This window comes from Bombus fervidus, chromosome 4, assembly GCF_041682495.2.
Source record: "Bombus fervidus isolate BK054 chromosome 4, iyBomFerv1, whole genome shotgun sequence".
NCBI classification, from domain to species: domain Eukaryota; kingdom Metazoa; phylum Arthropoda; class Insecta; order Hymenoptera; family Apidae; genus Bombus; species Bombus fervidus.
In genome coordinates, this window is record NC_091520.1 from 17990263 (window position 1) to 18017722 (window position 27460).

A 27460-nucleotide genomic window follows, 5' to 3' on the forward strand; every position below is an offset into this window, starting at 1 on the left:
AAGACGGGGCAACGACATGTGCGACTACTTAATGCACACGGGTTCACGATATTTGTGCTGGTTCTGCTAATTTAACAAGAAAGAAACATCTTTCGGACAGAACAGCATCGACGGTAGTTTTTTCACCGCACATTAGTTTCTAAAGATCATAATTATTTTCATCGTTTCAATTATTCGTTGTAAGACGGGGCAACGACATGTGCGACTACTTAATGCACACGGGTTCGCGATATTTGTGCTGGTTCTGGTAATTTAACAAGGAAGAAACATCTTTCAGACAGAAGACCATCGATGGTAGTTTTCTCACCGCACATTAGTTTCTAAAGGTCATAATTATTTTCATCATTTCAATTATTCGTTGTAAGACGGGGCAACGACATGTGCGACTATTTAATGCACACGGGTTCGCGATATGTGAGCTAGTTCTGGCAATTTGGTAAGAAAAAACCATTTTTTGGACAGAAGAGCATCGACGGTAGTTTTCTTATTGCGCATTAGTTTCTAAAGATCATAATTATTTTCATCGTATCAATTATTCGTTGTAAGACGGGGCAACGACATGTGCGACTACTTAATGCACACGGGTTCGCGATATTTGTGCTGGTTCTGGTAATTTTACAAGAGAGAAACATCCTTCGGACAGAAGACCATCGACAGTAGTTTTCTCATCGATAATTAGCTTTTAAAGATCATAATTATTTTCATCGTTTCAATTATTCGTTGTAAGACGGGGCAACGACATGTGCGACTACTTAATGCACACGGGTTCGCGATATTTGTGCTGGTTCTGGTAATTTAACAAGGAAGAAACATCTTTCAGACAGAAGACCATCGATGGTAGTTTTCTCACCGCACATTAGTTTCTAAAGATCATAATTATTTTCATCGTTTTAGTTATTCGTTGTAAGACGGGGCAACGACATGTGCGACTACTTAATGCACACGGGTTCGCGATATTTGTGCTGGTTCTGCTAATTTAACAAGAAAGAAACATCTTTCGGACAGAAGACCATCGACGGTAGTTTTCTCATCGATAATTAGCTTTTAAAGATCATAATTATTTTCATCGTTTCAATTATTCGTTGTAAGACGGGGCAACGACATGTGTGACTACTTAATGCACACAGGTTCGCGATATGTGAGCTGGTTCTGACAATTTGGTAAGAAAAAAACATCTTTTGGACAGAAGAGCATCGACGGTAGTTTTTTCACCGCACATTAGTTTCTAAAGATCATAATTATTTTCATCGTTTTAGTTATTCGTTGTAAGACGGGGCAACGACATGTGCGACTACTTAATGCACACGGATTCGCGATATTTGTGCTGGTTCTGGTAATTTAACAAGGAAGAAACATCTTTCAGACAGAAGACCATCGATGGTAGTTTTCTCACCGCACATTAGTTTCTAAAGGTCATAATTATTTTCATCGTTTCAATTATTCGTTGTAAGGCGGGGCAACGACATGTGCGACTACTTAATGCACACGGGTTCGCGATATTTGTGCTGGTTCTGGTAATTTAACAAGGAAGAAACATCTTTCAGGCAGAAGACCATCGATGGTAGTTTTCTCACCGCACATTAGTTTCTAAAGGTCATAATTATTTTCATCGTTTCAATTATTCGTTGTAAGACGGGGCAACGACATGTGCGACTACTTAATGCACACGGGTTCGCGATATTTGTGCTGGTTCTGCTAATTTAACAAGAAAGAAACATCTTTCAGACAGAAGACCATCCACAGTAGTTTTCTCATCGATAATTAGCTTTTAAAGATCATAATTATTTTCATCGTTTCAATTATTCGTTGTAAGACGGGGCAACGACATGTGCGACTACTTAATGCACACGGGTTCGCGATATTTGTGCTGGTTCTGCTAATTTAACAAGAAAGAAACATCTTTCAGACAGAAGACCATCGACGATAGTTTTCTCATCGATAATTAGCTTCTAAAGATCATAATTATTTTCATCGTTTCAAGACGGGGTTAATGCACTCAGGTTCGCGATATTTGAATAGTTTTCTTATCGTACATTAGTTTCTAAAAATCATAAGGCTTGGAATCTACGTGCTGGTTGGAGAATAAAATTCTCTATCAAAAAATGCTGATTGCAGAAGATAAAATGATCGTGCTTCTACGTATTCAATTTTACTGGAAACCTATAAGTATCGAGATATTTTCGAGCGGTAATATACACAGTGCGTGTCTAAATTTCATCTTGTTACGAATCATTGAATTCCTTTCTACATAAATATCCACTTTCGTGAATATTTCTACATAAATATTCAATTTCAACGTCGCTCTCCAACCAATTTGTTTTATTCATTCGTACCTGACGCGTTAACGCAAACGGGACTCGAATCGAATTAACCGTGTTTTCCACGAAACGACACCGTCGCTTCGTCCGAATTACAATTATACGAACACTGCAAAAACACCGACCGTTTTGAATTTTGTCGCTGCCTGCACGCTGTTTCCCAGTGAATCACAGTTCGTTGTCTCTGGCGAGAAATTTTTGTCGCGATCCTTTATTTCCGGTGATCTCGTGGTTGGTTAGAAAAGTTTCCTCGTATTATAGCGCGGTAAGTTTCGCGGAAAGGAATTTTTCGTACGAAACTCGAAACCGATATTTATATTCGGATTATTTTTATTAGAAAAGTATCGAAAAATTGGAAATTTCCGAGAAACGAGATAAGATAAAGCGCGCTGTGGAAACACACCGTTCTTCCTTCTATTCTTTTCATTTGCTTTTACACCCGCGAAATCATGCGGCGAATTTTCATGGAAAACAGACAGCGAAGGGAAAGAGACAGAGAACTATGAAATTTTCTTACGAGAGAAAAAGCTGCCGCTCCGATAGAATATATTCGTGTCCGAAACGGTTTAACGAGGATTACGAACGAGGGCAGGGAGAACAAAATGCTTAGAATATTCCAACTCGCGACAACGATGAAATCCTACGACCGTACTCTCTCGCCAGTTTTTTTCAACTTTTAATAAGTCCCAAATTTCGAAGGAAGAACGACAATAAAAAGACCTTACGTATGCACACGGTAAGAGAAAACTTTTACATCAGAGCCGAGCATTGCTCGCTGGTCGGGGGAAGTTCCTCCGCGCTCTTCCCACGTTTCCTTCCTCGACGATCGCGAGGCTAGTGAATTCTCCCTGGCAGAATAACAAAAAAAAAAAAAAAAAAAAAAGAAAGAAAAAAGAAGAAAAAGCATACAGTAGGAAAGAGAAAGGGAAAGAGGGAAAAAAAGAACTCGAGAGGCTCTCGCGAATCACGAAAACGATACGAAACAAAGAAGGGTAGGATAAGGGGGCTGAAAAAGAAGAGAGTCACGGGATCCGTATGCTTAAACGGTCCCGTTATATCCGCGGATGGAAAAACGAAACACGCGAATCTCCTCAGATCCGACTACCTATACGTATGTTCGTGTCTATAGTTATATACAGGGCATCCTAGGATTTAACAGCTAAACTTTGTGCGATACGTATCCGTCGCTCTTACGCCACTATCGTGAAAAATATAAAAATTTACGATTCAACGTGAAATTATCAGACGAATTAAGCTTGCGGCATAATCCTAACATTATCGTGTTATGTTCCCTGCAAAACAAACTCGTCTCTTTAATCTACGTAATTAAGAACGAGGGAAAGATACTCGACCGTTCTTCGATGCGAAAATGAAAATTTATACGCTCGTGACTTTCGTATAAAAGGTCTGACGCGTGGTCCATGAATACGAACCAAGCACGCGATATTATACAAACATCTAAGTTTCTATATTAGAAAATTAATTATAATATAAAATGATCTTCTCCGTACGACCTACTCTCCTCTTGCGTACCACTTTTTGTTTGGTTACCCTAATAGAACGCACCGACCAAGTTTGCCCAGGTTAAATCTCCTAAGCTAACGATATAAACTGCCTGCTAGAACCATTTCCTCCGGTAACTAGAACGATAATTGAAAAATTTTGTTCTACGTCTTTATAACGGTTCTTTCTACCTAAGGTATACTTATATTACAATTTATCAGGCCCCTGTATAACGGTGTACACGCGTTCACACGTGCATCGGTATAGAGACGAAACGAAAAGTATGCCGCTTCGAAAACACTTCCGCGGAAACATTTGGCACGGTGAATTCTCTGCGAGGGGAGATCGGGACGATGCTGTCTCTCTTACGAATGCATTATTCCGATATCGAAACGCGAGCCCGAATTGCCAGGCATAAAAGAAGAATTTTTCATCAGGCAGGCAGGCAGGCTGTCGGTGCGTTGGCGAGAACACACGGTCGGATCTATCGGCTCGATCTGTGCACACGTGAGTACACTGGTTGGTTGGTGCATCCGGGAATCTTGAAAAGTCCCCTCCCCGCCACCGCCCCCGCAACCAAATCACCCGACGTCCTATCTATATACATATATTTGTTATATATATATATATATGTACGTACGTACACGTGTGTATATACACACACGTAGGAAACGGTCGAACGTCAAAGCGGTGTTTCGAACATGCTTCGCATACTTCCGGGACCCGTGTGTACCTGACGTCTCTTGTTCCGCAGAATTACCCTCTCAAGGGCCGTCGATACACGGGTTAAGGAGGAAATACCGGATCGACGATACGCTACGTTTGAACTGCACATCCGGACGGAGTAAACCCGCGGCCAATCTCACCTGGTACATCAACGATCGACAAGTACGGTTTGCTATATGAAATCGTGAATAGCGGCTACAAATTCCTAAGCTCCTATCATCGATGTCTTCCCATACCTCTCGTACCGTATTCTGTTCTCGTTCTCTGGCTCCTGTAAGACGTAACCGAGCAGGCCCCGCCCCCTGCCCCGTTTCCAGTTACAACCCCTTTCCGCCGTTACGAATGCTTCGAGACTGTGCATTACGCGGCGGATGCATCGGCTAGGAAACAGTTAGCGGAATCGCGTCTGAGATTTTAGAGTTAATTGTTATGGCGGTTGAGGAACTACGGTTGCGCAGTTTGTGATGGATTTAATCCATTAAGGGGCTGCAATCAAATCGCGGCAACGCTTCGCTCTCGCGTTCTTTTTCCATCAATTTATAATGCGCCTCTGTACCTTTGGATATCGCGGCTACAAAAGAGAATCCAGAGATATTTTTTTCATGCAATCCATTCCGCATAGATTCTTTCTAGGTTTTTTTGCGAAATTTAACGAAACCAAGGTATTTACGATATCGTGACAACCCGTCGCTTGGTCTTTCACGCTTTCCACCGTACTTCGCGTTATCGATTTGTCCGTGGACTCGTTTCCGGAGATTTCGGAAGATACTCGTTTCGAGATTATTCGATTCCAGCAAAGTTCTAGATTATAATACGCGTCTTGACGCGTTTCCTCCACCGAGTTTCCTGTTATGCGCCGCGATACTCGAACGCAGCGCGGTATCGATTGCGCTAAATCCGTGGCTCAGCTTCCCGGCTTTTATCGTCCGTCGAAATAGAACAGAATTGAATTAAAATGTCGAAATAGACGTACGCTGTGGAGAGAAGACAACAGGAGTTACGGTCGTTTCGATCGTTTCGTCGCGCTTTTCGCGTAGCGATACGCGCAAGACGTCGAATACGTGGTTTCCTTCTCAATTTCATTCGTTCTATCTTGATGCGAAGCGAAATTGAGCGGAGAAATTGAATTATACGGGCTTGGATCGAAATTCCTAGTACAAACGAGATCGGGCAGCTACTACTTACAATAGGATCGCCACAAAGAATTATAAAATTGCACTGCAAGCATCGTTTTCGAAAATTGAATATCGAACCGAATTGAAAATTTCTCAAATACGCTTGATTACTTCTCCGCCGGATATTATTCTATGGACGATAATGAATCGAAAATGTAAAATGCAATTCTTCCATTTCAAGGTTCGTTTTCGTGACAGTTCAATTAAAAAATTTGTTAATTCTTCTTGTTGTTCTCGAGTTTCGTTCTATTCCGAGCCACGCCGTCTCGACCTAATCTCGTCTGTAGTCAAAAATTTTCACTCGTAACGCGTACGTGTTATTTTTTTATTATTCGTCGTATCGAATTGAGGACAGTTCGTTGACCATGCTCCATCGTTTGTTCGGATGCGTCCCACGCTGTCCATCTCGAAGCTTTATATTTTTTTACGGCGAAGAACAGCTGATCAAATTCTAGACTGTCTTTAAATACACGGTCTCGTGCGTGGAATCTGTCGTCGGATCCAATTTCTAAATAGTCACGTTTTGAACGTCGTTCGCTCCTCCACCTTTCAAACATCGATACGTTTTACTCTTTAATCGCGTCGCGTTGAAAGATCGAAGAATTATATTTTCGGGAAGTTTCTTCTAGAAAGAAACGTTTCTTGTTTCATCGGGATGCGAAATATTTCGCGAAATACTGCATTTCGGACATTTTTGTCCGAGATGAATACGCATATTCGGATCGGAACGAGGCACGGAAATTTGATTTCGCGATGAAATGTTACCTAACGAAAGCTCGTCGCGTGTTTTTCTCCTGTCTGTTCCTTCGATAAAATGACATATTACGGAAAAAGCAACGTTGCAACGTTATGACGAAAAATAAGGGAGAAAAATAAAGGAGAGAACAAAAAGTAATCGAAGTTTCTTGAACGTGTAATGACGGCGTTATCAAAACACGGTCCTGTCGAATCGGTTGTCTATCAATTCGGTGCTACGTGCGTGCCCGGCGATAAAATCGCATTGTTGCTCGAAATACCGATACTTTTGACGTGCACCCTCCTCTTTATCAGCAGTTTGGAGTGACGGAAAGCCGCTGCGCTTGTCTTCTGCTCTTACGCGACACCGTACACCCTTTTAAAAATCGTATTATTCTACAAAGGAAATATTTGCAGTGCAAGTAGCAAATTTTCGAAAAATCAATTCGTAATTTTCCGCGAAAATTCCACAGATTTACTATATTTTTAATAGTTCGAACGATTCTCTCGTTGTAAAATATTACGATAGAAGCCTGTCCTTCGTCTGTTACCGTACCATTCGTTTAGACTTCTGCACGAGTTTTACATTTTACTCGCCGATGGTTCTAAATTGATCTGTCCTTAAACGGATTCAATGTTCATTAATATTCTTCCGTTATAAAGTTTTCGTTAAAACATTGGAAATTGATGGTTGAAAGCAGATATTGCAACATAAATTTAAATTAATTTAACGCCTGATAAAATTGCAGAATAATTAACGGTATATCGAGCGCCTCGTCGCGCACTCGATAGACAATCCCGGTCTAACGATAAATGTCATCGTGTAAGAAGCACGTCGACCAAAGTATCGCTTCAAACTCGATAGAGTTTTAGAATAATTAACGAAATACTAAGCACCCGATGTATAGACGGTATAGACAGTTTCGACTAGAAAATCGGACGTTGTCGTTCAAGAGATTCGTCGACGAATCGATCGTTTGAAAAATCAACCGACGAGGACGAAGATCGATGGTGCGAATGTTTCTATATATGCGAAAATTCCCACGAAACGATCCTTAATTTCCGATACTGTACGTAATGACGCCTTCAATAGCCATTAAATAGCAACATTTTACGCTGTCGGCATATCAGGTTCGCGAACTATCGTCAGTCGAAAACCACAAAGGATCCGAGTAGCCCTAAACGTCGTAGAAACCTTATTATCGGAAACGTTCGAAACGATTAGCAAATTCCTCGGTCGCAGCTAATTAATCGGGCTGAAATTTGTCCTTAAATCGATACGACGACGTTCGGATTAATTATCGGGAAGTGGAAAGCCGAACGGGAGCCAGAGAATTTTCACGAACGTGGCAGGCCACCTGTTTAACCTGTTCGTACAAATTGTCACACGCAGCCGCTCAAGTCGCACGTCCGCACCTACAGTCCCTTGGACACGAACGAGTCCGAGTGGCACGTTTCACAGATCGGCCTTCAGTTCCTCGTTACGCACGACCATTTCGCGGGGGGCAAGCTGAAAATACGATGCAGCGCCTCGATATACGACATTTACTGGCAGAGCACCGAGGTCAGCACCGAGGAGGACAAACCGAGGCTGATACACTACGAACCAGCGGCGACCATCGTCGGTATCAACTACCTACAGCCGCCACCCAATTTCCAGACCGGCCAGAAGAAACCCGATGGACAAGTTGGAGTCAAAGGTAAAACAAATCTTTGCATTTTCGTTTGCTGAACTATCATCGGGTTGGCGACTAAGCGATTGCGGAGTTTGTCATTGAGTGGTATCGACAAAGTCCGCAATCGCTTAGTTGCCAACCCGAATTTTATCGTTTTTATCGTTTGTTAAGTTTGAGAAACGATTGTTATTAAGCATCGACGATTGTTATTCGTCATTTAAGAATTACTGTTATATCAAGCCCTCGAGAAGCATTTTATGACTCGCAGTTCACTTGCAATTTCGTAATTAGCAATCGAATTCGCAAGATAAATTTACCGCTACTTCGTTTACGTTTGCTACGATTGAGAAAGTATTCAGTACGAGCGATTACTCAAAGTTGTAGAAAGATTCAGCCTTCTTCGATCGCAGTCTCTGATAAGTAAAAATCTGATAAATTTTCTTCTAGAACGAAACGTTTCGTGAATTTTGATCGTTAACTTGACGCTTCAACTTGCGAAAGGAAAAAGGAAAGTAAGATCGAAAAGAGGAAAATTCCAGAATTGCAACAGGATGAAAGAGCGTTCTTGCGAAGGAAGAAGAAGGGCTGCTTAAGTCGTATAATAGGCTTAGCGAGTTCTTAGATCTTTTGGGGTGTTTACAAGGAGGGAGGCTTCATGGAAAGCATTCCACCCGTCGTTGATCGAACTTTTTGATAGCGATACTGTTGGGGGTTGGTTTACTGTTGCAGACTGTGGGATCGCCGTCTTCCCTTTCAAACTTTCAGTCTTCATTGGTTATTTCCAGAGAATTTATTGGGCTGAAATAACGATGTTTGATAAACGTTAAAGATTAGTATTCCGGAGAATCTAGAACCGTTGGGATTAAAACGCGACGATAAGTTTCTGGAATACCGAAATTTCCAAACTTTCCGATAAATATCTTAAAGACGAGGAAAAGGGGAGACGATGAATTTTGAGACAAAGATGATTTATTCTTCGGAAACTTGCCACTTTATCTACGACAGCCGAGTATCTTCTTTAGAAAAATCGTCGTGTTCGATATGGCTGCTCGAGACGGTGGAATTTTCATTCTAATTTAATTAAATTAACGAATATTCATTTTTCCTATTATCATCGTCAGAAACATCGTCACCTTTTACGTAGCTCCCGCATATACGCTTCCAATATTTAATTAGCAAAACCAATTACTTAAACCGCGCAATCACCGCCGTAGGCTTATAGCGTTAACGAATTTAAACCGTGTCGCTTCTATACGAAGATCAAAAAATACGAAAGATCCATTAAAAGAGCACGTCATCGATCGCGCGCTAAACTGAAAAGCATTACGGGCAAGTTCGAAATTCGCAATAGCATTTCAATGCGTGCCTCGTTTACGACGACTCTGTCGAACGAAAGACGTTCGTTTTACGGATTAACGAGTTACGAAGCCGGTTTTGACCGATTAAATCGAGCAACTGGCGTGTCTACTATTTTTTTCCTCTCGTTTCTCCCATTGAGCCGTAAACGAACAGGCTGTGCACGACGGCCGAGCATCCGATTGTTTGTGCACATCGTGGTCCGGGATAATCTGACCGGTCGAATTATCCTGGTTAACGTCAAATAGCTCGGCACGCCATCAAATAATTCGTTTCACGCCAGCTAATCCGAGGCTGCGGCGAAGATAATTCCCGACGTATTCCAGGATTATTTGCTGCGGCTTTGGATTATTTGGCGTCAAGTGAGCCGCACTTCAGCGGCGCGCCGCGCTCCTCTCGAAAATGACAACGGCGCAACAACGACGAAACAACGACGACGAGGATCGCTGTCGCGATCAATGACAGCGAAAAACAAAGATGGAAATAGATAAATGTACAGAGGAAAGAAGCCAAAAGGACGCGATATAGGTTTCCTCGGTGCAGCGAACAAGCGTTATATAATAACCCCTGTTATGCCAGTCGCAATTCGATCGAAATAATTCTCGTTGGTGGAAAAAAAAAAACGCAGGGTCGAATTCATTGATGGTGGCTTGTAAAAAACTTGGTTTTGTTATTTGAGTTAGCCGGTTTGCCTCGTTATAGAAGCGGCTCTTCTAGTTTCCATCGGCAGCGGCAGCCATCCCTCTTTCGTTTCATCCATCCTTTCTCTGTATTCGTTTCTCCGCTGGATCGTGGCAAAGCAAGTTACCTGATAAACGAAATATTTGCTCGTTAGATCGCGTATCGATTCCACCGATGATATCCATTCGTCTTTTTCCCTCGATGGAGCCGTTGGATAGTCAGATTTGCGGACGAATTAACCGCGCGCCCATTGCGCGTAATTGCGACGATAAATAAACGTTAATATATAATATATACGAGCGAAGCCGCCGAGTGTTTGTAACAAAGTGTAACTATAATACGATATAATAGTGAACGGGACGATTATTAACGATAATTAATGGCAGCATATGGCATCCACGGCGGCCATGTTACTTTATTTAGCCTGCGGTCGGTGTTTGCGCGATTTACGTATAGTTAGGAACGCGTTCAGCTTTAAATTCACTAAATTAACCATCGGGCACAAACGAGCATTGTAAAAGGTGGTAATACTACCGATTAACCGGCGTCGTAATTAAGCGTCGTTTATGCGGATAGAATTGGTGATAAAGGGGGCGAGGAGGGGATGACAGACGAGAGCAGGAGAAAAGAGACAGAGTCGCGTTACCGTCACGGTTCGCTCGCGGTTCGTTCAAATGTTATTCGAGGCCTTGAAGCGTGACTGCAGCGATCCAGGTTAGTTAATTCACTCGCAGAGCATTGAATAATATTTGATCGAAACCCGTGACTGGATCGGGACTGCCAGTGTAAATCAAGTCACCATGGTTAGGGGTTAATTAGTGGGTCGAGAAAGTCCAGCCTAGCGATCGAGCGTCGACAGGCCAAAAATCGTTTCTCTTCTATCTATGTTATTTATCGTTTTGCCATCGCGTACAACCGTCCAGACAGAGACAGACAAAGAGAGAGAGAGAGAGAGAGAGAGAAATTTTTGTTCATTCGCAGCAGCGCGTAGGAAATCCGTCATCCATCATCGTTCGAAAGCCTCGATCGAAATTCTATGACCTACATCCGGAGGCGGCTGTTAAAGCATAAGCGTACCCTCAATTTGATTTTTTTTCTTTCTGCAGGCGTTATTATGCTCGGAAGCGCCGTTTTATTACTTTCAATTCCCGGTGCTCAGCACCTACATCGCTGACTACACAGCGACGTATTAGCACGTAGAATGGCGCGTATTAATTCGGAAAGTTTCGCGCCTCGACGCAACAGGATCCCTCCCCGTAGTCGCTACCCTTCTCGTCGCTTTGTTCTCTCGGGAAAAAAGAGCTGCCCTATGGAGAACGTCGATCGGTAATTCGATCCATTAGCGACGATTCCAACCCGAACAATGTTCAGAAACGTCGATCACGAACGTCCATAAATTCCATTCGTTCGACGATCTAAGAAATTCGTAGCTTTCGCTTCCAGCAAATAATTTGCTTTCGTCGCGTCCTCCGATTACTTTTCATCATTCGTTTTCGAAACGATCGGAAAAGCGTTCCGCTCGATCGTCGATCGCGGAGAAGCATTTGTCGGTTCAAAGTACAACGTTACTGTATCGCGGAAACCACTCGCGGATAGCACGGTCAAATACGCGATTTAGCTGTTGGTCGCTGCTCCGAGGCAAAAATTCATAATATTCTCTGTTCAAACATCGTCGAAAACGTAATCTCAGCCTGGTCGAAACTCCACTTAACCCGCTTCGTACGTCTAAAAGCCAAAATGGAAGCGGTGGGTATAAATTCATTTATTCATCCATCGCGTTTTGGGCGAACGATCGCCGCGAGCACACGACGAATCCAACGAACGCAGAACTTTGAGTGCAGCAGCCTGTGTATTCTCTGTTTTCAGTTCTCGGCTCGTCCAGGTCGGAGATGCGGCTGCCGTCGGCGCGGCTGGTCCTGGGACTGTTCGCGTTCCTTTTGATCGCCATTCGTTAACCGTACCGCATTCAACTACGCGCGCTTTGGAGCTGTTTATATAAATCGACGTGCTTGTAAGAAAGTCCAGGCCGCTTTGTGTCGCGCGATGGTCGTCCTCCGGCGACGCACGTGCCGCGTCACACCCTTTTCTGGACCACAGTGAGAGAGGAAGGAAGAGGAACTCGGTTGAAGATCGAACGAAAACGAGACGAAACGAGTTATTAGGAAGTTTCCATGCTGGATAAGTCGGTTGGCGCGAGCTGACAAAATTGGAGCAGCAGCGAGAAAGGCAAAGCAGAGGAGGCAATGGACAGAGGAAATTCGCCGGTGAATCGCGGAGAACTGGATACAGCTATATCGCGGCATCTTAATTTTCTCTATGACGATGGCGATCGACGAACCAATTTCTCGTGAAAAGAGGTACATCCGTGATCGGCCAAAAATCGGAGAAGAAACGGGCAACGTCCGAGGAATATTTTATTATTATTAGACACTATGTATTTGCTTTCTCTTTGGCAGAAATCGTGTGTTCGCAATGTGTAGTACACCATTTACGGTGCCATCGTTTCCAAGATGACAATGACAGTTTTCTTTTTCATACTTTTATAAAGCCCGACAAAGGACTAAACTCGTAGCGTGTATATGTATATATATATATATACATGTATATTCTATATAATATATATATGTGTGTGTGTATAATCTGTCTCTATATCCGTCTCTCACTGCCATTATTCATTGCCTCTAATTCTCTTCTTCTTTTAACTCTGTCTTTCCATCCGTGCGTCGAGTTTAATTTTGAAAAATAGAAAAGACAAAAAAAAAAAAACAAAGCGGTCCTATCACATCACGCGATTCACCTAAACGAACCAGAAGAATGAAACGAAATATGGAAGTGCGTAAGAAACAGCGAGCGAGTAGATGTACCTGATGAATCGGATATTCGACGAGTCACTTTGCGTTGCTACTGTTATCGTGTCTAATATTCTTGTAATCGAGGACGATGAACGAAACCGAAGAGAAAAGATGGTGCTCGTTGCGCCACGACGTTCTTGCCGCGCGAATTGTTCTTGCCGTCGTGAAAAGCTGTCGTGCGGGGAAGATAGGCGGCAACGGAGAAAACAAAAGGGCAGGACGAAAGAGGAGAAAAAATAAAAAAAAAAAGAAGAAAAAAATGAGGCAAACAAACGAGGAAGAGAAGAAGATCGGTGAAAGAAAAGTTTATCTGTTTACGGTTGGAAAAGAGAAAAAATTTGGTCGTTTGTTATCCCTACGCTTTTCTGTTCTATCCGCGTGCACACCGTGTAATTCCATCGGCAGAAGGTTATTACGTATTCGGTTTATTAAATTAATAGCCATTTACCGTTCGATTTAATGCGTTTCCCTCCGATACATTTGTCAACCGCGTGTGACACGCCTTCGTACGTAACGAACAACAAAAGCGATTTACACAGTCACGTTCTGTTTACAATGAATATCGAGCTTACTGTTCTCCCCCGTCTGCTTCCGGTTTGGAACGTTGTTTCCTGTTGCTCACGCCGGTGCATCGTTCGCCTCGAATCGGTACGCGCACAAATTCCACGTCTTGCGACTCGCGTCGCTCGAACAATTATTTATTTATTTCTTTAGTTGTCGTTTTTCGCAGTAACGGACGAACGCATGACGATCGAACAAGAAAGAATCGGAGAAAAAGGACGAAAAACGGAAAAGAAACGAAAGAATGGAAAGAAACGATACGAAGAATATCGTATATATATGTATATGTATATGTATATTATGTATTAACGAGCGATGTGTGCTAGTATTAGTTACGAATTATCGACTAAGGATCGCAACGACTGAATAATACTCTACATGATTTTCTAATTGTAATAAGTATTTTTGAAACCGTCATCGTTTCTACGTAGCTAACGCGAGCGAGCGTTCGATAGGGAACGTGTTTCATTCGAAGAATTAGCCAAAGAGAACAAATAAAAACGAATAGACGAGGACGAAGAAACGAGAAAGAGAGAAAAAGAAACGCGTGAGAGCGGTGTAATTGATATTTTCGGACGAGATATTATGCGTCTAATAGAAAGAAGAAAGAATAAAATAAATGTGAAGTGTCAGAGAGAGAGAAAGAGAGCGAGAGAGAGAGAGAAAGCGAGAGAGAGAGAGAGATATCTCGCGTGCACGCAGCATAGTTTCACGATTCTTTGTGTAATAGAGACGATGTTAGCGGAATTTTTGCCAATTTTTTGGTATCGATGCTCGTTATGTTCCTCAGCTTGTCACGATACGAAAGAATATTTATGATAATAATAACGATATGACCACAACGTCGTATTTCATTTCATTTCATTCAAAAGCTCACCGTCATTTTCGTTCTTCCTCGCTGTTACTTTTCATTTTACCATCCATCGTCTTTAATTCGTATCATTACGAAACGCTATGTAAGAAGAACATAAAAAGGATATCGAAATACAGAGTAATATCGTGTACACCTTTGGAAAATATAAATCCTACTCCCTTTCGCTGTTTGACTTTTCGCAAGGAGGGGACACCTTGTGCGACGGGGAGGAGGGGAGGAGGGGGTTGGGGGGTTAAAAAGAAAAAGTAGCTTACTCAGAGTCTCTCAATACCACTTAACCTCCTTTTTTAAATCCCTGTTTTATTCGCCACGATATAACGTAATTCCTAATGGCCGTTCATGAAAATTCAGCATAAAACGGACCAAATATTCCAGCGCACGAATTATCCACGGCTTTACGTATTAGTAAGGATAAGAGGCAATTTCGAGAAGCGATTTTTTTTTTTTTTTTGTTCATCAACGATATCCGTGTTCCTGCCGTTAAAACGACCCCTTAACGAATCAACCGATTTTTCACCAAAGTCGATCCGAACGCCGTCGGTTAACAAACATTATTTTATCAAACGCTCGCCGATTGAATCGTGTTTCGCTGGCATTATTACTCCATTTGTTTCCGCGTCACAGGCAATAATGCTGATGAAATAATTCAATTAGCCGTTTTGCATGCGATACGATCATCATGGCGGTGCGCGTGCAACACGGCCTCGCTCTACTCCTAACTTTCACCCCTATTAATCTTCGAAGATGCGCTATTCACCACCGACTAATCCGTTTATTCTTTTAAATCCGAAATCCGATATCTCGTTCGAAGGGCCACGCTCCCCCGCGTCACGCTTTTACTTACACGAGAGGCTTAAACGCTTGTTGTGTTTTGTACTTTTGTTTTTTTTTTTTTTTTTTCCGATCGTCCGCCTCCCTAAAAAAAACCAGCGCTGGATGATATTTGTTCTGCCTACCGGAGGATTCGTATTTTTCTTTTTTTTTTTTTTGAAAAACGAAGAAAATGAGCGATTGTCAACAGATTACGGATTTTTATCTTTCCCTTTACGAGTAGAATCGAAGAAACGGAATCTACGCGGAAATTTGCATACTTATTTAGAATACCGGCGCCACCTGTTAGATATCTTGCGTATTTAATGATTCCCTTTGATTCGCACGCATGATCTATCCGTTCCTCTGATCCTACGTATTATCCGACGTATTATCCTAAATCTTAACGTCACACGGGTTAATTCGATTTAAAATGTTTAACGCGTTTCAAAGTCGAGATACGAAACTGTCGATAGCGACGAGTTTCGGTCTTCTAAAATGAAATTAATTTCAAACGTAGAAAGCTAACGGGACAAGCGTCGATCCTTTCGATAAACAGAATGTCCTGTTTTGAATTATTAACAATTGCCTCGGAAACTTTAAGCATTTTTCTGTTGTTTTCTGATCGAGTTTCCACAAAGTACGAATTTCCTATTGATTCGTATGTTTACAGTTTCAAGAAGTTCAGCCGCCACCGAGGTAAATATCGGCGTGTATTTAGTTCGATGAAACTAAAGATATTTCAACTTTTGTTTTTGGTATCGTATTGACTCGTAGAAGTTACGTAAGACGAATATTGTCCCACTCTGCGGAACTTTTCCAGCGATAAACAACTTTTTATTGATAAAAACTGCGGATAATTTAAAAAAAAAAAGGAAACGAATTAGACATCTCCTGCGTTATTACCATTCATTTAATTTCAATGAGAGAATATTTAAACGAAATGCAAAAGATGAAACGGACATTTACGTACTATTCGAGGAATACAAATTAATTTTTAGTAAAAAGTAAAATTTTTGGCCTTTTTTTTTAACCATCGAAACACATCGATACGGTCGACTTTATCTTGATTTCAATTAGCATTTCTTGATGGCCATAATCGCCACTACTCTACGTTTGAATTTGCAATAAACGATCGTGTGATATTGTGGCATGCGTTTGAAACTACATATGTAGCAATCAATGGATGAATAAACGGTATTCAAAGTTTCTCGTTCAGTAGCTGTAACACAAAATCGATTCGATAATTGCTATCGGAATGTATTGTAATATGCACGGTATTTGTTTTGGAATAAAAATGCATATCTATCTTCGACAACGTCAATTTTCCCATTTTCTCGGGGATTACATTTGTTCATTTACTAACGTATCTGCTGTCCCATTCGAAAGATTAATAAAGAAAAGTGTTAACATCTCTATGCTTTGTAAAATATGTATGGCTCTCTTTCATTGAATCAACGTTAAATCGTTTTCCCGCTTAATTCGCGGAAAGAAATTGCACGAAATATATTTAAGCAGTTTATAGATTCCAATTTATAAAACATCAATGCGAAACCACCTGCCGTTCGAACCGATAAAAGATCCAGACGTTTATATTTCGCTACATTCAACAAATAAAAAACGATAACGAGGTTTCCTCGATATATATTTTATAAATACAAATTCGTTGAACGATCATTTTCCTGCAGTAACTCTAACAACTCGAACATTAAAAGATTTCGATATTTCGCTTAAAAGAAACAGAAATAGTCACGAATCTCCGAGTACTCGAAACATTCTGTAACTTTGAAAACCATTGAAACCCGTATAAAACCCAGAATATCAAGAAAACAAACTTCCAATTAGAACGACATATATTTTCTCGTCTCTTGCGAATTCTCTGTTTCCTCTCATTTGACCACAAAACGATATACCATAGAGCGACCACCAGCGTTGTATTTATCGTAACATCGACACGCTAATTAATCCGGACCAGCTATCATACTGTGACAATAAAATGTAAGATCTGATAGAAAAAGAAAAAAGCTTAAACGAAAAATAAAGATACGCGAATAACGTATACCCGTAGCTGAAATTCCCCAGACGTTCGAGTTCCAAGATATAAATCCACTCATCTTGTTCGATTAAACTCTACTTCCGCTTGGTCGATGTATCCGCGATCGAAGCGAAGATAATATCCTAATCGTTTGGCCACGGCACGCAACTGATCGAACGTATTTTTAGTTGTTCCGTCGGACGTTGCGATTTTACAATCAAATTAACCGTTGATGCAACATATCATCAAGCGCGTACGAGTCGATAGGAATTGGCGAGCACATAATACAGGTCTATGCGTCCGTTGCCTAAAGGGCAATCGATGCTATTTCTCTGTATACGTGACGTTGTATGTAGAGGCCAGGCGCGTGTGCGCTATCGCGGCCGCGACAAGCAAACCGAAGACTATTTGTATGTAGAGAGAAACACACGCGCATATACACACGGATAGAAGCAAGCTTCGGTTGCCTGGAGACGGGAAACACGGAGGGCGGAGGAGCACGGCGAAAGACAGAAATTGGGCTACAGTCATGGTTCCATTTGGACGGCACGCGGATTACGCGCAGGAAGTTTTCATCGTGCCTCGATGATTAACAACGCGATATTTATCGAGATTCCGTGCTTCGTATCTCTTTTGTTCTCTATCGCTCGTCAAGGATGATGCGGCCCGCGATATACGAGCGGCGATGCGTTCTTCTCCCGATCGAACCGTGTAGTGCGTCATAACCTCTGCGTATTCGCGAATTTTCGCGTCGAATCCACGCAAATACGTTCAACGACGTGTATCGATGTACGCGTAGAGCGATTGGCAACGTATACCGCGTCGTGAGTTAAATTTTCTTCGTAACGTATAGGCGATTGAATAGAGGTCTAATTGGCGGTGGTATTTATGACAGACTCGTGAGGCAGGTGCTGCTGGACTTGTCGGAGAATTGGTGGCGATTTTTGTCGTGCAAACGATAGCCGTGACTGGCCGTATCGGATATGCTTCTTTTTTATTTGCACGCGTCACGTGGAGAATTTCGGGTGAGCTGTGTCTGCTGTGTCTCATCTGCAACAGCTGTGTAGTAGTCACTGCGAAACGCGTTTCGCTCGTTGCTTCCTTGTTCATCTCTCGTACTTTTATTTCTACTTCGTTTTTTTGCTTCGTTTTATCCTCGCTACCTTCGAATATCCGGACTCGTGCAAGTATTTTCCAACGCTCGTAGATATATCTTTTACGAATATATTATTACGAGCGTATAACAAGTATCGAATACGTTTTATTAATCGACCGTTTAAACAGTCTCGTCTCTTCTACGAAATACGTACTCGTACCAAATTGCTCGTAACTCGTACGTAGGCAGGTTTTTAGATTCGTTTCAAGTTGTAGCGATGTAATCGCGATGGTCGTGTGTCATTACGGCGCTAAATGAAATATCAGAATGTTTTATACGACACGTGCGATATGGTTAAAAAAGTTTTGTACGGTTAGTATTCAAATACTTTCGTGAGTCGGTGTATCATTATCTGCATACGTGCTTATCTACGGTTACGCGGTATAGTCCGTTACGATACACGAGGTTTGTCGTCGTCAATTTCTCCGTAATGCGGGCTAGTTCCTTTCGTAATTATGATTGTAGCATTTATTATTGATATTATCACAACGCGGGGCTGCAAATTGCAACCGTGTGTCGACCGCGTTCAGGATACGGGATTATTCTCGATAATTATTTAACTTGTCCTCCTGCAACGTACAACGCCGCTGCTTTACCGATGCCTCGGAATGGCGTTGTAAAAGTAAAATTTTTATCCTAATGAAACTTATCATTCGCGACGAAAATTATTGGCCACGCGCCGTTATCATTTGTTCGATAGTTTAATTTCCACTTGGTGCCAGTTGATCGAAATCGTATTCAAATTGAGATCTTTTCGAATAATAACGCTTTGTTACGGATAAAGTTACGGTCAAGCGTTTTCATTGGTTCGTAAATTTCGACGATTGTTATTCGACCGATATCGATTATATTAGGAGGCGTTTGTATTTTACATTTCCACGTAGAGATCGTTTCACCGTCCGTGGAAAAAAATCGCATGCACGATTAGATGCGGTGAAAAAGTATACCTTTCCGAGTAGATGCGCATAAACGACCACAAAACAATTTGGCCGCGGTCCAGTCGAATCGGTGACACGGCGTATATTATTGGCGACGCACATGGACTCGAAAATACAAGATTTTTGAACTGTTGCCTAACAATCATGGAGACGATATCGATGAAAAGTCAAAATTTCGGGTGAAAGAGATTCGACTATTTTTGTCGGTACGTGTCAATTTTTAGAAAACCTATATATTCGTAGACACGGACGCTTTTCACTGTCGCGTTAAATATTTACGCGTAACCGGCGATCACGAAGTAACAACGAAAACGAATATAAAAATTCTCCATCAAAAATTTACGTTGTATAATTTCGTACAACTTTTGTTGGCAATATCGAATCTTTCAACTTGAAGCGTAGAAATTTCGTTATACGTAAACTTGGAAGACATCGCTTGCGCGGCTGGTAACGCTAACACTTGCAAACTATCCAAGCAGAAATACGTAATGAGACTACATGTCAATGGATGGCACCACCGATGTATAAACTTGAGTAGCAGTCTCGTAGACTGCCGAGGCGTGTGACGCTCCTGCCAACGTAGCACACAGCCGCGCTACATTGCTTACTTTGCTTAAAAACGTTATCGTGCATTATGCGCCTGCGATACCACGCGCGAGATATTTCCACGTATCGAATAATTGGACGGGGGAACGATTCAAAAATAATCTGTCGCTTGTTATCGTGAAATATTGACCCCGCCTCATTATTGATTCAGTCCCGTCAAACACACATGCTGACAAAACGTTCGTGCTCTATTTTCATGGTTTGTTGTTACGTGTATCGTAACGGAACATGCACCGTTCTCGTATACGTAGTCGATAACTTTTCTGACGTATCGGTAATCTTTGTCGAAACGGATAATTCGCGTAGTCGAGCGAAAGCGTGAGGTATACGCGAGTATATCGCGTACGTAGATACTAGAGAGCAGATAAAAAGGTGAATCGATAAATGCGTCTGGCTGGTTCGTGTTCAATTTTTCAAACGTCCACCAGCCTTGCCGTGAGCTTCGCATTGTTATTCCACGGGACGAGTCCTCTTCGTAAACCGGACCCGATGGATTTATCATTCTAATTTTATCTCCACCACCGTGTTTACTTTCGCGAATATTTATAATGCGTATCAAATCTTCCCATATGTTATATTTTCTGGTTATATCCATTTCCATCGCCCAAGGAACCATTGCATTATGTATTCCGTATCGCTGTTCCAATGTCACGGACTGTCGATGTAACGACGAACTATCGGTGTTCCCGTTTCGTACGTCGGAGGTCGCTGGATTCGCTGTGACTATTTCTACGTGTCTGTTCGAATATACGCGTATTTGCCTACGATGCCGCATAGAAATGACGCGTGCTCTCGGTAGCAAGGACGACGAACGACGTTTCGGATTTAAAACTTTCGTATATCTCGTTTCCCAGATAAAAAAAAAAAAAAAGATACGACAAAGTACTGGAACGTTTCTTATGGATATATTATGCGCGATATGCAAAACACTTTTGAAATTCACGCTATAGCGAGACAGATTCGTCTGCGTACGAGAAGAATCGTTTGGATCGATCGCTATCGCGAAAATAAATTACCAGATTCATGGTCTACGTTCAGTCAGCAAGATCTTTGTATCCGAATATGTTCGTACGTATTTCCGGTCCAGTTTTTTTTCTTTTTTTTTTTTTTTTTTTTTTTTTTGGAAGAAAAGAAGCTCGTACAATACTTGGAATGAGTTGGAATGTTCGTTCGAGACTTAGCAAATTCGATAGCGATAGTGGCGTCTCGCAACGGTGCTAAGAAAAATTTCCTGTTTCCGTTTCCTATTTCTATCGCGATACGTGTAAGATCGGTACGTAACGGTTGACGAGTGCATGTTACCAGAAGCACCGCCATGTTACAGTCCTCATACCGAGAACTAAATTTCCCTACGGAATGATATTTTTTCGTGACAAGTAACTTCTCTATTTGCTCGACATAATTTTCGCAGATCGTCTGGCTACTGGCCAGGATATGCGTGGGCGAGTCGCGGTTTAATCGAAAATTTATATTTAGCTTGAAAATTAGATTACAAATTTTTGTTTCGCAAACTGTGTCATCGGATTAATTACTTACTCCGCATGCCACGATGCTATTTCGCGGTGAAAAATACATACGTTTCGACTTGTTCGTTCATCGAGATTCACGTTCCAACGCGGGTCATCGACAAAAATTCGTAAAATCAACGCCAATATCAACAAGTAGTAACGCACGTAGGGCTTCTTTCGTGTAAAATCGATACGGATAATTATGCTATACGGCCACGTGCACGCAATATGGTTGCGTTCGGAAAAATATCTCTTCCGTTTTAGCGAAATCTTGTTATAGACGTTCGGTTGCATAATTTTATATAATTCGTCACGCATCAAGGAAGCGTGGATAGGACGATAGTGTTCTGTTAATCGACGACACCGTCCCTCCGACATCGCGTGCGTAACAGTGTGACCTGTCCATGAATAAAGAATTCAACGCGCGAAGATCGTTCGGTGCTTAACTGATTCCTGTAAACAAGACACTCGTCAGAAATCAATAAGCTTTTCTGATAGCGTGTAATTTCTTCGTTGCAAAGATACTGACGGAACATGAAAGATACCGAAGCATTCGAAGACGTAAGAAAAACCAATTATTTTACGATATATATATATATATGTAAACTCCCTAGAGTTCACGCGTGATAGGGACTTTCTTTGTTTACGGACAGCACGACTTTCTTTGTTTCACGGACAGAGCGACTTTCTTTCGTTTTACGGACAACCATTTTGAGAGACACTCGTTTCCCAAATGGACGGACTGAGAGCAACATCAGAGATAGACAAGATCGTAGAATAATTATTTAAAACATTGAAGATTGACGGTGAAAGTTCTCGATTTTCAGACCTCAGAATCGATCACCTGAATTACCCCGAGATTTACGACGTTACATATATATTTACACTAGCACCGACGAACTATCTGGATACTTTGGTCGATTTGTAGCAACATATAAATGTCAGTAGAAGATATAAATTAATGAAAAGCTAATGGCTAAAAGCAATATTTATTGCTTTATAAAGGCATCGAATAATAAACTCTAGACATTTGTTTAAACATTAACCGACTTTACTTATCGACGCACAGTTTTTACTTGCGACTCTGTAATCAAATTATATATTATCGAAAATAAGCAAATATCTCGATGCTTTCGAGCGATACTGTAATATCTTTGTAAATACAACGTCGTATTTGATTAATTAAAACAATCGTGTTGCATGTACGTTTGAAGTATTATATTACCACATTATGCATTTTCTCGTGTACACCGAGACAGGTTAGTTTTAATTGAACGAGATATTTATACATCGGAAAAAGAACATTATGAGAAAGCAAACTAAATCGCACTCGGGTTTCTGTTCCCATAAACTTTGTCGCTAGATCACTCTGGCGTTAAATAAAATATAGGCGACATATTTTTACGTTCAAATTGGAAACAATATATAACGCGGCCCGTCATCGTTCCAGGAAATATCTTGCCGAAAAATGTTCAAGAGAGAGCTATTCGGCGTTCATATTTCCGAGAATTTCCCCTGCTCCAACAACGCTCAATCTCCTTAATTATTAAACGGACATACACGCGTATATAGAGAAAACCCCATGGTCCATCGGATACTCGATGGAAAAAGAGAGTTTGAATATCTGGTTTGAAGAATAACAAGAGGAAACCCGTCGAAAGCCAGCAGGTACATTACCTAATAACCACACTCGTCGAATCGACGAATTTCTCAGCTGCAGTTTGCAACGACAAACACAATGGCGGCGGAGAACAACGGTGTCTGGGATCGCTCTAGAATTAATTCAATGCAAGTGGAATGAAAAGGAGGGATTGAAAACGAAGAAAACCTCGAGGGTCGTAGAAAGACATCATTAATTTCTTCGGAAGCAAGATGCAGAGATATCTCGTCGGTGAAGCATCTTTTTCAATTTGGCGAAACGCTGAGCTTGTTCTATCGCCTCTCGAGGATCAAGTGGTACCGAATTATATAGGCTAGACGTTATTCGCCTGGCGTTCGTCCCCTGGCTATAAGTTTTTCCTGGGACCGTGTCTATTTCGCAGACACGGGTCGGCTAAAGTGCACCCGCGCGTCATCCATACGATTTTTTAAAAGTTCCTTCGTCCAGCGGTTGTATAATTAAAATAGACAGTGCCTCGAACAAAGCAGAATTTTTAACGAGTTATTTTTACGAGATAACTCCGACTCCCACTCGCTTTCAACCAGACAGCGGCAAACTTCTCTTTAATGCATTATTTCACGGTTCGAATGTATGAATTACGCGAAAGCGGATTCGGCGATACGAAACATCGCTGCTTTCTTAATTAACAGGCTACAAAGAAACGATCGTAAATTGAAACGAAAGAGAGTAATACAGACAAATGTTTAACAGAGCGTGAACCGAACAAAAATTCCGGTTACATATTTTTGCCGGCAGATAGTCTCTTTTTTTTACGCTGCGCCAAAATAGCGAAACATATTTATATCAATTTGTGCCAGAGCGAATGTGTTTCCCCTTTCTAGATATAATCTACGCAGTTCGTGGCGTGCCACGGTGGCTGCAATGCAATGCAATGCTGCTATGCAATCCTTATTACACGACATACTAATGCCAGTGAAAGTATTTCACGCGAAGACAGTTATTTCCAACGTGTTTATTTCCCGTGGAAACGATTCTTATTTCATTCCGTGTTTATTATCGTTGTTCTTTGATATCAAGCAACTATCTATTCTCTCGGAATATAGTTGGAAAAATTGCACCGGGGCATCTCTGCTAATCGACTACGTGCGTACTTCTTTTGAAATCGCGCGATATTCTATAAATTTCACGCGATATATCGTTGGCGCAAACACCTCTATCGGAAGAAGTTACACTCTGTGTGATTATCAACAACACTACCACGAAACAATAGCACAGCGACCAATATCGTTTTTTCATCGATCTTGTCACTCCGCCACTCGTCGATTTTTAAAATCTATCTATCCAATTTCTAGAAAACTCATGGAAATCCATGTTCTCGATTCCAACACAAAATTCATCGAAATATTTTCGAAAATTCGTATATTGTACGATACTAACTATCCACGATCGAATATTCCTATTTATACACTCGCCACTGTAAATATACCGGAAATATAATATCGTACTTGAAACAAGCTTATCCGACTCTCGAATTATTCGCCACGTTGCAGTACCTTAACCGCAGACCCAACAACTTGATAAATTTATTTATCGATACGTAATACATATATCGTTTCCAACGATTTATCGTTCTAAAATCATTCACCGTGTTGCAACCATCCTGCGGAACGCACAAGCGCGGATACTTAATTTCTCCGAAAAGAAAACGCAAGGAAAATGCGTCTTCCGTTGCAACGTCTTACGGGAGATTGGCCTAATAATTACGCGTTGGCGAACCCACTGAAGGTAGAAGATAGAAGATGCACGAACATAGGCGGGAGCAACGAAGGAAAAGCAGCGCGACGGCAAGCGGAGAAACGAAGAGCGAGTTCGTGTACAGTGTACGTGACAACGAATACAGCGAACTGTCGAGCAGAAAAGGAGGGATACCCGCACAGAGTATCGTTGACCGGTATACACAAGATTACGTTCTCCAGCGTGCAAAAGCGGCGAGGCACGAGTTAGTATCGCGAGCGAACTCGGTCGACACGCAAGTCGCGTCCTCGCGTTCCGCGAATCGTATGAATCGTTGGAGGTCGATCGTCGCGAGCGGGAAAACCTACATGGAACGGTTTCACGACGTGCACACTGACATCGGATACCGGCGTTTCTATTTCTGTGTTCCGTGTGGCTGGTCTATCGGAGCGACCAAGTACAGGCTAACGTAGCGTTTCGAACGAAAGGCGTAAAGAGCGTATTGCGCGCAACGCGAGAGAGAAAGAGGAGGGATCCGTGGATCGGCCCCGTTGATCGACAGGAATCTAGGTGTAACAGAAGAAAGGTACGTCGTGTTCGGCGGAGTTTCCAGCGAACTCGTTACCGACGAGTTTCTGTCCGCATCGGCTAAGAGAATCTTCGAGTCTGCCGCGAGTTTGGCAAAGTTTCTCGGTGCGACGATGTTAATCGCGACAATACGAAGTAACGCGCGACTGCTGAGAGACACCGCGACACAAGTCCGGCGATGTTTGCACGTTCGTTGCAAGCTGTTTTCTCGATCGTCGGAACGAGAAGAAGCGGTATCTCGCGCGGTGATCTCGTTCCACGGTTATCCGGATCGAGTTCAACGAAAGTCGTCGATTTTCTTTTATCGCAAACCCCGAGTACCAACTTCGTGCTAGCTGTCTCTCTTTCGGTAATTTCCTTCGACACGAGTTTCTCCGTGTACGAGTTTATTGACAGATTACGCGCTGCTTCTGGTTCTTGCACCGTTCTTTTTTTCTTCTCTTCGTTTTTTTTCTACCTTTTTCTCGGTGAGACCCAGGTGTTATCTTCAAATTGAACTGCGCGATCTTCGTAGACGATAAACCACTTTGCGAAGAATATCGACAGGCATGCTGGATTTCCACGCTCCTTTGTTTGTGCCGGATACAGCTTGCTATCTCGATTGACGTTGTTTATCGGTGAGAAAAGTTCACACGTGCTTTTGCACACGTGCGATTCTCCGCTGAATTCCATCGATCGATCGCCAATACCTACTGCTAGATCTCTACTCTTTCGTGGAAACTCGGCTTAAACCGTTTATACGAGAATATCGTTCGATTACCCGGTAGAACGTGGCCTCGTCGGTGCACCGGCGATGTCCTTGAACGAAGGAAGCTACGAATTATTATCGCGACGGGATTTATGATTGTCAGAGCTCGGTTCAGCGGCACTCTACGAGGATCATCATGCGGTATAGCAGCCTCGATCTGGTGTAAGAACGTTGACACGCCGTGTCGGTGACTCATGACGCTTGTTTTTACCGTGTCTGGCCTCTTTGTGGTTTCGTTCGCGATCACCGACTTGCATCAACTACATAGAAATTGCTAATCCCTCGCAACACCGTTCAAGCTTTGCTTTGACAGGAGTTTCCAACGATAAAAAAATACTCGTTCCACGTACGTACGCTATAATTAGGTATTCGGTACTAAATCCGACGTGTCATAGTTGCAACTTGGCTCCTAGTAACCTAATTTGTATCTTGTATAATTGCCGCGCGATGTTTCCTCGTAGAGATTCCCTCCATGTAACGCGCGATGAAACAAGATTCTGAGAAGAACGAACGATTTATCGATCGACGTCACCGGAAAACCTTCGCAGATAATCGTTGTCTACTTCTTTAGCTTCGTTCGCTCCTTGCGTCGATTCGACACGTACGATAAATATGGCAAAGCTGAGCGAACTACGCGTCGCTTTATTTCCGTATGGTACGAACGATTTTATTTCTGGAAATAGAGAAATTTCATTTTTCTACTTGTCAGAAAAGAATTTCGAAACTTATCTCGTTCCGTTGTGTCAATAGTTTGCCACTGTGAAATTCGTATCGACTTCTTGTATATTTTCGAACGAATAAAAATGTAACATTATTAACAGCACGTAATATCATTCCGCGTAGAATTTTCTTTTTTTATTTATTTGAAGCGATAACGATAAACGATTACAAAGCGAGAGAGAACTCTTCCGTGTCTCACGGAGACTCGTAATTTTCGAGTTTCAGATTTCCAGAAAATTCATTGAAAGATTTCCATCGGGAAATATCTGATTTACCGCTTCGATCAGGAAATAATCCACTTACGACTACGATATACATACGTCGGCCGATCGAAATTCGCGTTTCGCTTGGCGAATCGCGAACCGCGCAGGATCCGCACCGTCTCCGATGAACCCGCGTCCAGTTTTATCGATATTACCTACGAAATAGGAAGAAGGCAGACTCTGCTGTGCAGGAAGGGCGCGCTGTTTCTGGTGCGTCGACAACTTTTGCCGGCCAATTGAGCCGACATAAAAGCCAAGAGGAGAAATTGCAGCCGC

At 42.1% G+C, this 27460-nt stretch overlaps 3 protein-coding genes across 4 annotated transcripts in view; all 3 read left to right on the top strand.

The window, feature by feature from the left end:
* The window catches only part of LOC139986106 (cell adhesion molecule 3-like), a 42649-nt gene extending 28224 nt beyond the window's left edge, over nucleotides 1-14425 (top strand). Inside the window, exons 4-6 of the mRNA XM_072001158.1 lie at nucleotides 4576-4709; nucleotides 7851-8157; nucleotides 12037-14425. Of these exons, the coding sequence (XP_071857259.1) occupies nucleotides 4576-4709; nucleotides 7851-8157; nucleotides 12037-12125 (530 nt within the window). The 3' untranslated portion in view covers nucleotides 12126-14425. The remainder of the gene's footprint in view (nucleotides 1-4575; nucleotides 4710-7850; nucleotides 8158-12036) is intronic.
* The window catches only part of LOC141445739 (uncharacterized), a 199162-nt gene that overhangs the window by 154658 nt on the left and 17044 nt on the right, over nucleotides 1-27460 (top strand). The gene's annotated exons all lie outside the window — the stretch shown is intronic.
* Nucleotides 24864-27460, top strand: part of LOC139986103 (choline transporter-like protein 1) — a 44453-nt gene continuing 41856 nt past the window's right edge. The window contains exon 1 of one of the 2 annotated variants that reach the window (XM_072001155.1): nucleotides 24864-25451. The gene's annotated coding sequence lies outside the window, so the exon portion shown is untranslated. The remainder of the gene's footprint in view (nucleotides 25452-27460) is intronic. The other variant, XM_072001153.1, reaches the window with a different exon arrangement.